The following is a 14,072-nucleotide window of genomic DNA, read 5'->3' as shown; positions in this document are numbered from 1 at the left end:
AGCTGATGCAATCAGCACCCAGGTCAGCAGAAAAAACACTGAATCGGGTTCCAGCTCTGCCTTACCAACAAATTCCCTCTCCCAAATGCTGCCCGTGATCCCTGTCACCTGGGAGGGTGCCTGGTTCCCCCGATGGCAGCATGAGTGGCACAACGGGAGGGATGCTCGGCTGTCAGCTCCCACACTGAAGGGGAAAAGCTCCCTGCACACCACGTAGCAATGCTCCAGCTTCAGGACTGCTCCGGATGACACCGATTCAGACAGGTTTCCCAAGTCCAGGCAGCATTGAGCAACCTGCTGCAGATGCCTTGGTCCTAAAGGATGCTTAAAAACCACCCCCACACACCCCACCGCCCTCCGGCCGAGACACTATTTTGTTTAAAACAGCACGATGTAAAACAGCAACCCCACCTGGCACCTTCTGTCCATCCTCAGTCGTTCCTTCCCTTAACACAAGCCCTAAAACCCATTTGCTCTCAAGGTCAGATCATCAGGTCTGTATGCAGACAGCTCACCCTTCTCACCTTTATTCTTAAAAAGGGACATTTCACATCCCTATATTGCACAGTCCAAAGACTCAGCTGATGTTACTTTCTACGACCAGCTCTTCACACCAACTGTTGTTTAAAACTGCTCTTAAAAGATTACGGGAATCCTCACCCGAGAGAAAAATTTGATGCTACTTAGAGAAAGAAAAGGTTTTAAAAGTGAATTAAGGACAGAGAGAATACAGCAGCCCTTCCCAAAACCTCACCGAGCCATTAAGACAGAAGAGCAGCAATGAAAAAGCCAGAAAATTCGCTTTGAACCAGTGAACGTGAATCCCGTGGCTACAAATAATCAGGACAACTTACAACGGGGACTATTTTAGGGGAAACACAATCCAAATGTTATGACTAGGACTCCTACGCACTCCCTCAGTACAAATAAGTAAGACGATCTGGGTACGTACGTACGAGGTTCTCATCTCCAACGCCGATGATGAGCTTTGCAGTTTAACAACCCGTTTGGGGAAGGGCTCCGCAATCCCCAAAAGAGTGGTGTGGGAAACAGCTCCCAATTACCGGCTGCAGATTGACAGCTAAAACACTGATTTGCTTCAGGAGGCTGTCAGCAGCCCGGCCTCAGCCTGCAAGGGCTGCGAAGTGCTTGCTGTACTGAATCAATTAGGCATCAAAGCAGTTAACCAGTTCATAAATCAATCCTGTAATTCCAGCCCACGTTAATTCGCTCCGAAAGGGAAACGTGCTGCACCCTCCTCGTGTGAGGCTTCTTCGAAAAAACAGGGAAGAACCCAAGGTACAGACCCTGACTGTAAAGGATCAGAGATTTCCTTTCTCCATTTTCAGACCTACTGCAATTTGCTGTCGATATCACTGTGAAGCCAAGACAGCTGGGAAGTCCAAACAGTCCAAGGGTGGTAATCCTCAAAAGGCAGCTCACAGCAAAATTTTAGGATGAAATGATAATTAATAAACTTAACGTTATCTATATCAAAACTCCTTTGGGCAAACGATCTCCCCAATAGTTTTCTGAACCCGTTTTCTTTCCTCCCTAAATCTATTCCTTAAACAGGATATTATACACTAAGGAATAAGAGTTGGGACCTGCACAACTCTTTATTTTAAACCCACACCTAGGTAACTGCACAGCTTTACTACACTGCAACTGTTTTATGCAGAAGACACACAAATATAACTGCTAAAAGGAAAAAAATGTAGAAAATTACCACTCCTAATTGTCAGCATACGCAGAGACAAAACTAATTAGAGCTGAGATTTTCCAGATTTTGTTTCTAAAGACTTTTTCTACGTATTCAAGAGCTAATAATAAAAACGTCTGACCAAGAGTAAAAGCTTATAAAAAGCTTTTCTTCCCTACAGAGCAATTTCTACTCGAAGTCATTTCTTTTTCTCAGAAAGGAAACCCTGGGTCTAAGTGCCAGAAGGTCACTGGATAGAGAGATACATCCTGATGGACAGATACAGATATTTTAACCCCATTAAAATCATACTTTTTTTTATTATTATTATTATTTAACTGGACATTTAAGTAAAAGCAGCTCATGCCAAGCCACAATCCTGACCTGCTGCAAACCCTTAGTCCATCAAGGGTCCAGACTGCCAAAGGGGTTTCAGCGCTCCGGGTGTTTACACGTGCAAATCAGGAGAATTTAAGAATTCTCCACAATATTTGCTGGCCTCAAAACGAGCAGCATTTCCTCTTCAGATGTGACAATGATACCATGGAAAGCGTTCTGTCAGTGCTGGAGGAAATACACTGCTATGAAAGCAGCCTTCGTACAGCTATCCTTAATTTTCCGTGAGAATTCGTTGCTTTTGGCCAAGCCATTCATGAAACTGTTAGGCTACAAGGCACTACAGGAATTAGCAATTCAAGCGTTGGAGTCCCGTGGGGCAGAGGGATGCATCCAGCCTGTCCTCGGCAGCCCTCAGATCCTACAAGACAGCTTTGATGCCCAAAGAGAAGCCCCAGCTCTGAAACATCCATACAGATTTCTGTTGCCCGTGACTCCATCACAGCTTTAAAGCAAGACGTAGTGTAGGAACATTACAGGGTTGACAGAAATCGATGGACACGCACGCAGTCGTCTCCTACAGAATTTCTTCTTCCATCCACAAAAAAGAAAAAAAAAAAACAAAATTCCTTTCTGAAGACTGACTTCAGCTGTTCTCTACACAAAATAAGAGAATCACAGAATGGTTTGGGTTTAAAGGGACCTAAAAGACCACCTAATCCCAACCCCCCTGCCATGAGCAGCGATGCCTCTCACCTGCCCAGGTTGCTCAAAACCCCATCAAACCTGGCCTCAAGCACTTCCAAGGATGGGGCAGCCACAGCTCTGGGCAAACAGAAAACAGGAAAACACTGATCTCTTTTCCAGGAAACACTCCAGATCTGGGGTCTGTGCAGATTTGGGGAGGGGGATGCTCACCCCATATTACCTTTACCACGCTGCAGTAGGTCTGCAAAGCAACAGGGCCGAGCACCCTTCCCTCCTCCCCACACATCGTGCGAGCAGCAGCTCTCAAATCCTTTTTCCAGGGATCACAGAAACACTGCTCCTTCCTAGAAGAGAACTATTTAGATCACAGCAGCCCTGCACGTCCCGAGTCCCATGACACAGCCAATGTTTTTTACCCCACAATGATGCAAGGAGATGCGTGAAGTTGCATCAACCTACAAAAAAGAAGGGAAAACCTCCCTGGGCCTCCCCTGGGAGCTGCAGAGAGTAAGCCACTCTACCTTCGTGCCTGCACTCATTTCTCACCGTGATGTCTCAGTCTTAAGCGCCTCGAGATGCTGAAAGCTTGGTTTCTGGAGGCTGCGAGTGAGAAAAAGGATGTTGTCTTTAACACAATCTCTTCACGCCCTTGTACACACCCAGCTCGCATGGAAACAAGCAAACCGCAGGCACAAAAGATGTTCTGATGCCTTGACCAGCTCTGATCAAATAAAGGGAGAAGCCACCACGTGAAAATTGGGGTAAATCCCACATGACAGATTCCTGTTGGCACTGAATAGGGAAATTAAGATCCTAATTGAACTTCCTCACTTTTTACATACAATATCCCCTCTCACAAGCCTCAGTGAAGTTGATTACGGCGTATTTATAGCAACATTAACCACATTTCTTTTGTAGGACAGTACAGACAAAGAAGTTGGATACCAGTTGCCATGCAGAACAACCACAACGCCCTTTGAAACCTCCACATCACTGCATGAATAACGCCACCATCAGAACATTTTTAAACATCTCTCTTTAATAACCTGTCCTTGTTGCATAGATAAGGAGGGTAAACCAAGAAATCAGATGATGAGCTGTGTTCCTGCCCGATTCCTTGAAGTAGGAAGTATTGCACCCTACTATTGGTGATGCTGCACCCTGAAGGTCTTCAAGGCTAAAGGCAGATCAAGTGATACGGCAGCACTTGGGAGTTTTGGCAAAGCCAAGGAGGAAACAAAAAGCCAACGCTGGCTGTGATAGCATCCTTTACTTTGAGACAAGGCTTCCATGCCTTACAGCAATATAAATACCAAGTGTTTGCTTAAAAACAAACCATCAGGAGACGTGGACCAGGGAGAACAGCTGCCTGCGCCGCTGGCTGCGGGGCTGGGGAACAGAAACCAGCCCAGGCTTCACCTCGAAGAAGTTTTGAAGAAATGGCCCGATCTTGAAGAACAACTGCTGTGCCAAATCCAGCTGTTTCTCTGTTCACTGCCTTTGCCTTTTCAGGACTCAAGTCCCTTTGCCCTTTTTCCACTGTAGGAGAAGGAAAAGTTACGGGCTACCAAGTCCCTACAGCTTCACGAACCAACCACACGATCCCAATTCCCATCAAATCGCCCCCACTTTACACCCCAAACCCAGACCTGCATGCAAGCTGTGAGCTCTGCCGTTTGCAGCAGGGATTTATGCACAAATTGGCACATGCGCCTGCTGCCCCAGAAATCTTCGACAGCTCAGGTTGCTGGGAATAGCAGCAAACAACGTCAGGCCAGGAATTTGGGGACTGCTGCGTTATGCACAGGTTGGAGTTTCAGGCTCCCGGTATAAATCCAGACAAAACAAGCGAAAAAATTATCAGCACATCCTCTAAAAAACAAATTCCCAGCAGCATTAGAACGGATAGTTTAGAAAAAATGTGCAGAGGCAAGAAGTCAAGTTCTGGTTTTGACTCTGAACTACTCCAACACCTCCTCCGAATGATTCATCCTCCAATAGTTGAGCGAGGGCATGTTTAAACACCCGTCACAGTTCCCCAAATGAAAAACACCAAATTTAAAGAATCTCCCCAACCTGTGCTTGCGAGAAGCAGACGCCGACTGACCCACATTTAAACGGCTCCCGGTGATGAGGCTGAGTGCCATAAATCAAGCAGTTAACAAAAGCACCAACTCTGTCAGGCTGCAGCTATAAATAAATAAACGCATCTGGAAGCACAGAGCCCATCTCGCACCAGGAACTCAGCACCAAATTTTTCACGTAATACACAAGCAACCGGCCACAATTATTCCCGTTCCCAATCTCAGTTTGAAAAAAAAATATATAAAAGCCACAGAGCCTTGAGTGACCTCACAAGGAATTATTTCCCAACGTGTTATTTGCAGCGTGGTACTTCTCCTCCAGCTGAACAAGCAGCTTGTGATGCCTGCCTGCAGTCCTGCCAGGGCAGAACATTTTTTCTAAGAACCTTGATGGCAAAGATCACAGGAGGTTTGCCCCGAGCCTCCTCCTGCTGCCCCGCAGTCAGCATTTCACCCCGTGCTCCTTGGCAGCTCCGGTCTAGCAGCGGCTGCGGAGTTTTTTCTTGGAATCACCGCCGCCGATGACGCAGAAGAGCAAAGTTTGGTGCAAACGCAGATAGCGGAGAACCTCAGCACAGAGGTTGCTGGAAAAATTCACGTGAGGGCCTGCGGTCTGCATTAATGGGGTCTCGGGAATTAATGATTAAGCAGGCAGGTGCCTAACTTGGGCAGGACCAGCACCACACGCGGCTACAGCAAGGGTTTTCACAAAGCCGTCCTGGGCAGCTTACTTTGGAGGAACACAAACACGCTCTCGATGGTGGCAAACAAGGAAATCCAAAACGCGCACGCAGGGTGAGCCTCGGTCATAGATTTTCTGCCGATAAGGGCTGAAAATATCTGGCAGCAGCCCCACAATACCCACGCTTCGAGCGCTACAAAGCTGTGAAAGGAAGGATGTAACGCCACACGTGCAAGGATGCTGAAAATAAACCCACACTCACCCAGCCACGCGTTACACCAGCAGTAACTCACCAAAGCAAGAGACCCTGGAAGTGTCTTTTTTTTTTTTTTTTTTTTGTTCGTGGCAATACTAATGAGTGAAAAGCAGCAGGGAGAAAGGCGACCACAGCTTCAAAAAGCACCGTAATTGAAGCCTCAATTTTTTCTCTCGCTTGACAACGAAATAAGGTTAACTCCAACCTACATTTTCAGAACGGAACAATGCTCCTCACCTTCTGCATTCGGGTTCATAAATGGGTTTACAGAAATGCTAATTCATCCGCGCCAAGCTTTTATACCCTAAGCAGACAAGCACCACCTCGGAGACGGATATTAAATTTTCATGCAATACAAACACTGACTAATAAGAAACTCTTCAAAAGGGTGTTTTCCTACCTTAGCCTCGCTTATTATCTGTCCTTCCAGGCTACAGAAGCTAGCAAATAAAAACTAAGGCTTCTGAGAAACAGGAGAGACAAAGAGAACAACAAATAAGAGAAAAAGTGGGATTTTCACGGCTGCATTCACACACCCTCAGGTCTCCACACAAAGCCCGTCTGCCCTGGGCAGTGCTGAAAGACATTAAGGATCGTTTTCATCCTTAGTAGTGTGCATAATGCCCTCCCTACCCACCTGAAGCAACAACCTCTACATGGGTTTTTGTGACACCTGTGAAGCACGTCCAAGATGAGGAGCGTGGTATACGGCAGCGCTGTTTGTTCCGCAGCTACGAGCTCAGCAGGCTTGGCAGGAGAGGGGGGAAAAATAAAAGTTTTAGACAGTGGAAAACCCCAGCTAGCACAATCACCCTTGCAATCACCCTTGGATTCTGCTTCTGCATTTTCAGAGAACTGAAAACTCTGACTGGGGACTCTGCGGGAAGCAGATTTACCCAAGGAAACCACAACTGGTACCTGAAACTTCAAGCAGCCCCCACTTCATCCTAGAAGTATTTCAAGCCACCTGATCTGGCCATCAGCTGCCCTTCCTTATCAGGAACATCGCTCAGCTGATCAGCGTAACACTGAAATCTGTTCCACATAACAAAGGCCATTATCAGCCCGAAATACCGGGTCCGTTTCCTTTAAAACATTATTCTAAAAATCCGCCATTCTGCTGTGCTAAATTTAGCTCATCGGATTTTAACTTCCAGACTGCTCAGTGTGCAGGTCAGGTCTCTTGCCATCCTTCACGATTTCACCAGGAAGGATCCCTCCCATTTTCAGAATCCCAAGGATTTAAGGCTCTAGAAGCCAAAATCATGCCCCGAATCCCATCCACTGAAACCCTTGCAGCAACCTGCATCTCCGTTTGCCCAGAAAGATGTAAAATAAATATTTATTTTAAGCAAAGGGAGGGGAGGACGTTTGTGGCGGTCTCGTGTCCAAAGGAACTCCACGTGGATCTGCCACAAACAAAGGAACAAAAGCAGGAAACCCAAACCATTTGTAATTCCTGGTTCAGTATTTCATGACTTCATGACTGTTTGATTCAAAGCCATGCTGAAAGGTAAATTATCATCTTCATTCTGTGCTGTGCTATTGCTTATCAAATCTTCCAGCCCCGCTTTCAATGCACTGCAGAGGTTTTGCAGGCAGACCTCGGCTATACAAGAACAAAGTACTGTAAGAAGATTCTTGCAGTCCATCTTAGGGTGAGCTCCAGTTTGTATTGGTTTCCTCCTCTTCTAAAACCCCTTTACTTATAAAATCACACAATTCTGAACCCCATCTTCTGTATTTTTTTACTATATTTTTTCCACTACATTTTAGAAGATGTGATTTAAGAGCTCCTAAAGAACTCCTTGCAGAGAAAATGTTGAGCACAGGAGAAAAAAAAAAAAAAAAAGCAAAGCTCTACAAGATCAAGAAGCTAATTCCAAGCGCCGTGCTTGGAACTTCAAATTGGAAAAAAAAATTCTTCCGGCAAACTGTTTAAGAAAAGAGCACCCAAGGGTATCGTTAATTAATGCGGTAATCCAGCAGGTTGGTCAGCAGCAGCATTATCTCAGGATAGAGAGGATTTTCAGCATGGATCATCACAGACACTTACGTTACGCGCTGGAAGTTCGTGGTTTGAAATTTGATTGCTCACCCAAGCTTCAGAGGAACAAGCCGGGAAACTGAGATCCGCCACCTGCCTTCCAAGCATTATTTAACTTCACGAGGGCGCACGATAAGAGCACCTCCCGGTTCTTTTGAAGACTTATAATAAAATGCCATTTCTGTGGAGATTCAGTCATTTGGTGAAATTTCAATAAAATCACTTCTATTGCCTGTAAATGGAGTAAGATGGTAACGAACACCCAGCTCAACGCGAGTTTATTTTGGATCCATGATGAAAGAAGCAACAGAGCCTGCAAAATAATGGAAAAACCTACACCAACATCAGACAATTTCAGCTGACCTGATGCAGGTGGCTGTTCCGGGGTCTTCCAAGTGAGAAACGGGACAGAAATGTCTTTTGTGTGGACCACTGAAGACAAGGAGGTGCTGGTGCTCAGGTCCAAGGTGTGCTCCTGGACTTGGCAGGCACAGCAAGGTTCCCCCTACCTGCTCCATCACCCCCAGAGGTCCCAAAGCTCAGCCACCCTCCAGCAAGCAGACAGCCACTGGTCCTGCTCCTCGCACCCGCAGGCTGAGGCCGCGAGCTGCTCGGCGATTCCAGCACCTAAATCCTCAAAGGGGAAGGTGCTCGGTGGGCACGAGGCAGAGGTGACAAAGATCCAGCCCCCTCTGCACTGTTTTACTGTCCTGCATTGCCTGCTGTCCTCTCCTCGCTGTAGAGCACGCTGTGAAGTAGAAGTGAGCTTACTGCAAGCATTAAACTGAGACCAGGCAAATAAACCTGCTGGCCACAAAGCAAGATGTACAGAACCTCCTAGGTATGTCGAAAACACTGAATTGTTTCAGAGATGAACCTTTTTTCTTCGCACTCTAGTAAAATAGCAGCCTTTCCATCCACAGATTAACAACAAAACGACGAGAATGAGGATGAAGCATCAACCAAGAGTTTCTCTCTCCATGGACAGACCACATAAGCCCCTAGACAGATAGATATATATACACACAGACATATTCACACACCTCCAAGCAAATTTTCAAAATCCAAACTTGTAAATAATGCCTCCGAGATCTAAATTAAACCATTTAAGTAGGCTTTTTTCTTCCCCCAATGTTTTCCTGGAAGCTCATCCTGCTTAGACATTTCCAGCTCGCATAGCCCACTCTCTTACCACCAGGGCACGTCGTTTCGCACAGCACCATGGAAGAGAAAAGAATTTTAAACGCACGATAATGCCCTAATGAAAAGAGAGCAGTGGAGCTGGGATCAGGCACAAACACAACACCCAAATCTAATTTAAGCACTTAAACTGATTCGATTCAAATTGCCAACAACCTCTAATATATTAAGTAGCTTTCTGACTTTCATGAAGCTCTGAACTGCATCAGGTAGCTCCTTAAAGACAGCGAATTTGTGCAGTAGCTGTTGACCAAATTCCCATTTATTTAAGAACGGGACCCGTGACAGTCCTTTGCTAGCTAGCAGCTCTCGCAGGTTACGATCTACCCAAATCATCTAGGGAGAAAATTCCTTTTACTGCAATATTCTTTGGCCAAGGAGAGCGTGTAACCACAGAGTCCTTAATAACATTCAATCAGCAGCCCCTAACTGCCTCCATTAAATTAATAAAGTGGTAGTTCAAAAGATACACCCTAATCTTTATTTTTTTTTCCCCCCACTGCCACGTTCCATTGCTAAGCACCGCTTCGCGTTTTCCATCTCCCACCTCAAAACAAAAACAAAAAAAGGATTACCATGAAAGGAGAGAAGCAGCGCCCTTACACACAAAACCCTGGTTTTCTGGAAACATTTGGTGTCTAATTATATACAACACAGAGTCTGTTCGCTTTTGCTGCTAGGATCGTACACCAAATCGCCCAGCAGCGCGCCTACCGACACCGCTAGCATCCAGCCACCTTCCCAGAAGGCAGCACCTTGAGAGTTCACCTAATCCTCTCCAATTTTTGGCCAAGAAACCTGCGTAAAACAGCGGTCACCTCGTAACCTGTGCCCTACCTCCCTCTGCAGCCAGCCGAAACGATTCCCTTGAAGGCACCGAGTGCTGAGCAAAGCACCTGGTGCTGCACCTCCCTCGAGCAGGAGCCTGGCACCAGGCAGCAGGGCAGCAGCAGAGGACAGGAGCACGCCAGGCGTGCCCTACATTTTCTGCCGCAGCTCTGTGGAAAGCCACGCTCTCGGGCTCTGCCTCGAAAGGATTCAGGTGGCTGGCTCCTCGCCTCGAAAAATAGGCCGCCCGGAACGGCTCGCACCTCGCTCCTCTGCCTGCCCACCCTTCAGCCGCGCAAAAATGGGCGTTTTCTTCATTTTCCTAGAAGTACAAATTACCACCAAGACCACGTGCAGGTGCATTTATGTGTGGCTTCCTTTTTGAGCCAGAACAGCAGGCGTCCTGAGGAAAAACACACAAACACCTCCACGTGAGACCAGCGCTGCACCGCACGGCGTCTCCCCTCCTGCGTTTTGGGTGAAACAAGAAGGAAAATGGGCCACATTTCTAACCACAGCGTAAGCACAGAGCCCGATGTCAGGTATGAGCAGCCTGTAACACAGGGCACAGCATCACAACAACTCCAGTGCACACCATAAACCAGCCAAGCCCACGAACGCAGTCACCATCAACACCCAGATAAAGAGCAGGGCGATTAACGTGCCCACTTTAATTACATTTCACCATCAGGTAGATAAGCATGTGGGATATACCACGCTTGGAAATAAATTTTCACCTGCCCTCACGCTTCCCATCCATCCCTACGGGTCGAAAACCAATCCTTTCGGAGCCAAGCTCTGGAGAAACACACCAAAAAAGCTGCGGTGCCATTGCTGATGGGACACTAAGTCCGAGGCAGGGGAGAGCTGTGACCGCAGAGCTCTGAACGTTGCTCAAGAACACTCGCTGGCACTTTTCTTAGAGCTCAAAGTCTAAAAAGATGACTAGAAACTTCAGCTCACCGGTAAACAAACAAACAGCGGAACAAAACAGCAGGAGAGAAAAACATCCGGTATATTTTCAGTCAAAATTTTACGCTGGAATTGGGGTTGAAAGAGGAATAAGCAGCTTTATCGAGGAAGACGAGCAGTTAGCAGTGAAAATAAACCAACTCGTTTGTACTCAGCAGCCCCACTTGTGCTACCCAAAAAAGCCTCTGCCTCTATTCACATCTGCTCCCCTTAAACATCCAAATGTCCTCAAGCGCTCAAGGAAGGTAACAGCAAGCGGCTATTCCAAAGTGCACCCTTCTCAACCAGAAGAAAACACTTATCTAGAATAAAATACTAGGAGAAAATTAACCAGAAGAAAATACTTCTCATGGCACTGGCTAAAACCCTTGAAAAGGAAGCTCTCAACTTCCAGAGCCTGCCTGGCCAGGCACGGATCCCTTCCAAAACCTCTTCCCAATTAGCTGCAAACAGATACAAACAAAACTCCCAATAAAAAACCAGCAGAATCAACTTGGAAATCCCACAAAGTCTCTCTCCTCTCATCCACACGGCCCCCCTTCCCCCAAGCGTCACCGGAGGGGTGCCTGGTGCTTTCCACGAGGAGCTGTCTCGGAAGCAAGCTCTGCCCAGGACAATCAGCCTTTTTTTTTTTTTTTTTTTTCATTTCCTTTTTTTTTTTTTTCTCCCCCCGAAGCACCAGCCCTGCTGAGGAGTCGCCTAACACATGCGGCCACGCGCTGCCTCTTGCTGCCACAGCTGCCGAAACCGAAGCAGGTAACCATCTCACAGACACTTCACCATCTTTACGGACAATTTGGCTGGAAATAAAAGCTTCTGGAGCAGAGAGGGCGCATTTCCAACATGCTTCCAGACAGATCTCCCACTCCTTGCCCCGTGGGACAGACGCCAGCCACGCAGCCCCCCTCAGAGCCCCGTCAGCACACACCTCCTCTCGGTCCCGCAGGCAGCCCAGCAGCTCCCAGCCACCACCCCCGGCCCTCCCCAGGCACCAGCACCACTCCCACCAGCCCCAAAAGCTCCTCGTGCATCCCTCCTCTCCCTCTCCAAGCCAGATCCTGCCCCCCAGCTGCACCCCACAGCTTCCCCTACCTCTGCCCCTTCCAGGAACCAGCCCCACACTCAGTTCTTCCACCTGCCCCTGACCACATCCGTCTCCATACAAATCCCAAACCCTCTACAATCGCAGCCCCCACACCTTCCCCAACCCCTTCTCACTTTCCAGAGCTCCTACAACCCCATTACTCCCTCCCTGTGTGCTACCATCACCCAGTTTTCCCTCCTAACACGCTCAGCCCTACACCCAGATGCGCCCCAACCCACAGCCCTACACCCATAGTCCCTTGCCCCTACACAACCCCAAACCTTCAGCCTCACCGCTGATAGTGAAGGTCCCCCTGCAGGCCCCCAGCACCCCAAAGCCTCCTCCCTTACTCCTGTCCCCCCTGCAGGATCAGCACCCCGTCCTCTCACCCCACTATTCCCCCACCCCGCACCCCCTGGATCCATCCCCACCCCCCTGAGACCCCATTGCTGGGCAGAGCCAGTGGGGGAGGGCACCCAACCCCTGTTGCCCCCAGGCCTTACACCCAAATCCCAAGCGGCCCTGGCCCCCTTCCTTCTCCTCCTCTCCCTAGCCCTGCCACACCCCAGTAGCCAGGGGCCACCCCATAGACCCCCACCGGGGCATCCCATAGGGGACCACCCCATAGATGATGCTCCCTGGGGGGTTACCCCATAAGAGGCCACCCCACCAATCACCCCCCCCACAGGGCCCACCCCATAGGGGGCTGCCCCACAGCCCCCACTGGGGTCATCCCATAGGGGACCACCCCCAGTGCTCATCCCTTAAGGGGTCCCCTGATAGACACCACCCCAGGACCATCTCATCGGGGGCCACCCCACAGACCTCACCCGGGGGGCTACCCCATAGGAGACCACCCCACAGACAACAGCTCCCCTAGTGGGGACCACCCCTTAGGGGGCTGCCCCACAAACCCTTCCCGGGGTCATCCCACCAGGGACCACCCCACAAACGACCCCCCTAATGGGGACCACCCCTTAGGGGGCTGCCCCACGGACCCCCTCGGGGCTCTTCCCTTAGGGGGCCGCCCCACAGACCCCCCCTCAGGGCTCTTCCCTTAGGGGGCCGCCCCACAAACGACCCCCTCCCCAATAGGGACTACCCCATAGGGGGCTGCCCCACGGACCCCCTCGGGGCTCATCCCTTAGGGGGGGCCCCCAACAGACCCCCCTCAGGGCTCATCCCTTATGGGGCCGCCCTGGACCACGGTGGTCCACGAGGACCACTCCAGAAGGGACCACCCCACAGCCGACCCCCAAACGGGGACCACCCCATAAAGGGGCCGCCCCACACTCCCCCTAGATCCACCCCATAGAGGGGCCACCCTATAGTCCCCCTCACCCCACCACACCCCCATTACCCTACCAAACCCCCCAAACTCCCCCCCAACACCCCCTAATCCCCCCCACAACCCCACCAGAGCCCCCAGCCTCGCTCCCCTCCCTCTCCCTCAGCTCCCCCCGGACCCCCTCAAGGCCACAGGTTCCCGGTGCCCCCCCCCAGACCTCAAAATTCCCGGTACTGACCTGAAGCGGCCCCCGCAGTGCTGGCACTGGTCTCCCACCCAGCCGGGCTGACACTCGCACTGCCCGCTGGCCGGCTGGCAGCGCCCACCGTTGGCGCAAGGTTTGTCGCATTCCTTCCCTAAAGCCGCCGCCAAAACCGCCGCTTCTTCAGAAGCTCCGGCGGCACCGGCTGCACCGAAAAAGGGCCCGGCCGGTCCTAAAAGAACCCAAACCAAAAAAAAAGGAGGTAACAACCTCCACCCGGCCCGGGAAACCGGGTGACGAAACGCTGAAAGCTCCCGAGCCATCTGCCGAACGCCGGCCGGGACGACGCGGCCCATCCGCCGCGGGGGCCTCCCGGGACGGTGGCCGCTGAGGGGGCTTCCGCCGCCGCCGCCGCCGCTACGGTGGCCGGGAGGGGGCGGGAGGAGGGAGGGGAGGGTGGGGAAGGGGGGGGGGGGGGGGAGGCGGTGCCGCCGTTGCCGCCGCCCGGCCGCCGCCGGTGACGTCACTCGTTGGCGCGGGGAGCGTGAGGGGGTGCCTCCCCCCCCCCTCCGCCATCTTGTGCCCCCCCACCACCACCACCTCAGCACCCCGCCATGTTGTTCCCCCGCGGTTGGTGCTTGGAATGGTGGAGTGAGGGGGGTGTGAGGGGTGGGGAAGCCCTC

The 14,072-nt window shown here is 50.4% G+C and overlaps 1 protein-coding gene across 2 annotated transcripts in view; it reads right to left on the bottom strand.

Annotated features, from left to right (window-relative positions):
* ATRN (attractin) overlaps positions 1-13,801 on the bottom strand; it is a 146,480-nt gene extending 132,679 nt beyond the window's left edge. For both annotated transcript variants that reach the window (XM_084286343.1, XM_084286344.1), the window contains exon 1: positions 13,426-13,801. In XM_084286343.1, the coding sequence (XP_084142469.1) occupies positions 13,426-13,745 (320 nt within the window). In that variant the 5' untranslated portion in view covers positions 13,746-13,801. The remainder of the gene's footprint in view (positions 1-13,425) is intronic.
* Between the last annotated feature and the right edge of the window lie 271 nt (positions 13,802-14,072).

The sequence above is a fragment of the Netta rufina genome, assembly GCF_964035555.1.
Source record: "Netta rufina genome assembly, chromosome: 4".
Lineage (NCBI taxonomy): Eukaryota > Metazoa > Chordata > Aves > Anseriformes > Anatidae > Netta > Netta rufina.
The sequence above is the reverse complement of the archived record's forward strand: the minus strand, read 5'-3'. Positions and strand labels throughout refer to the sequence as shown.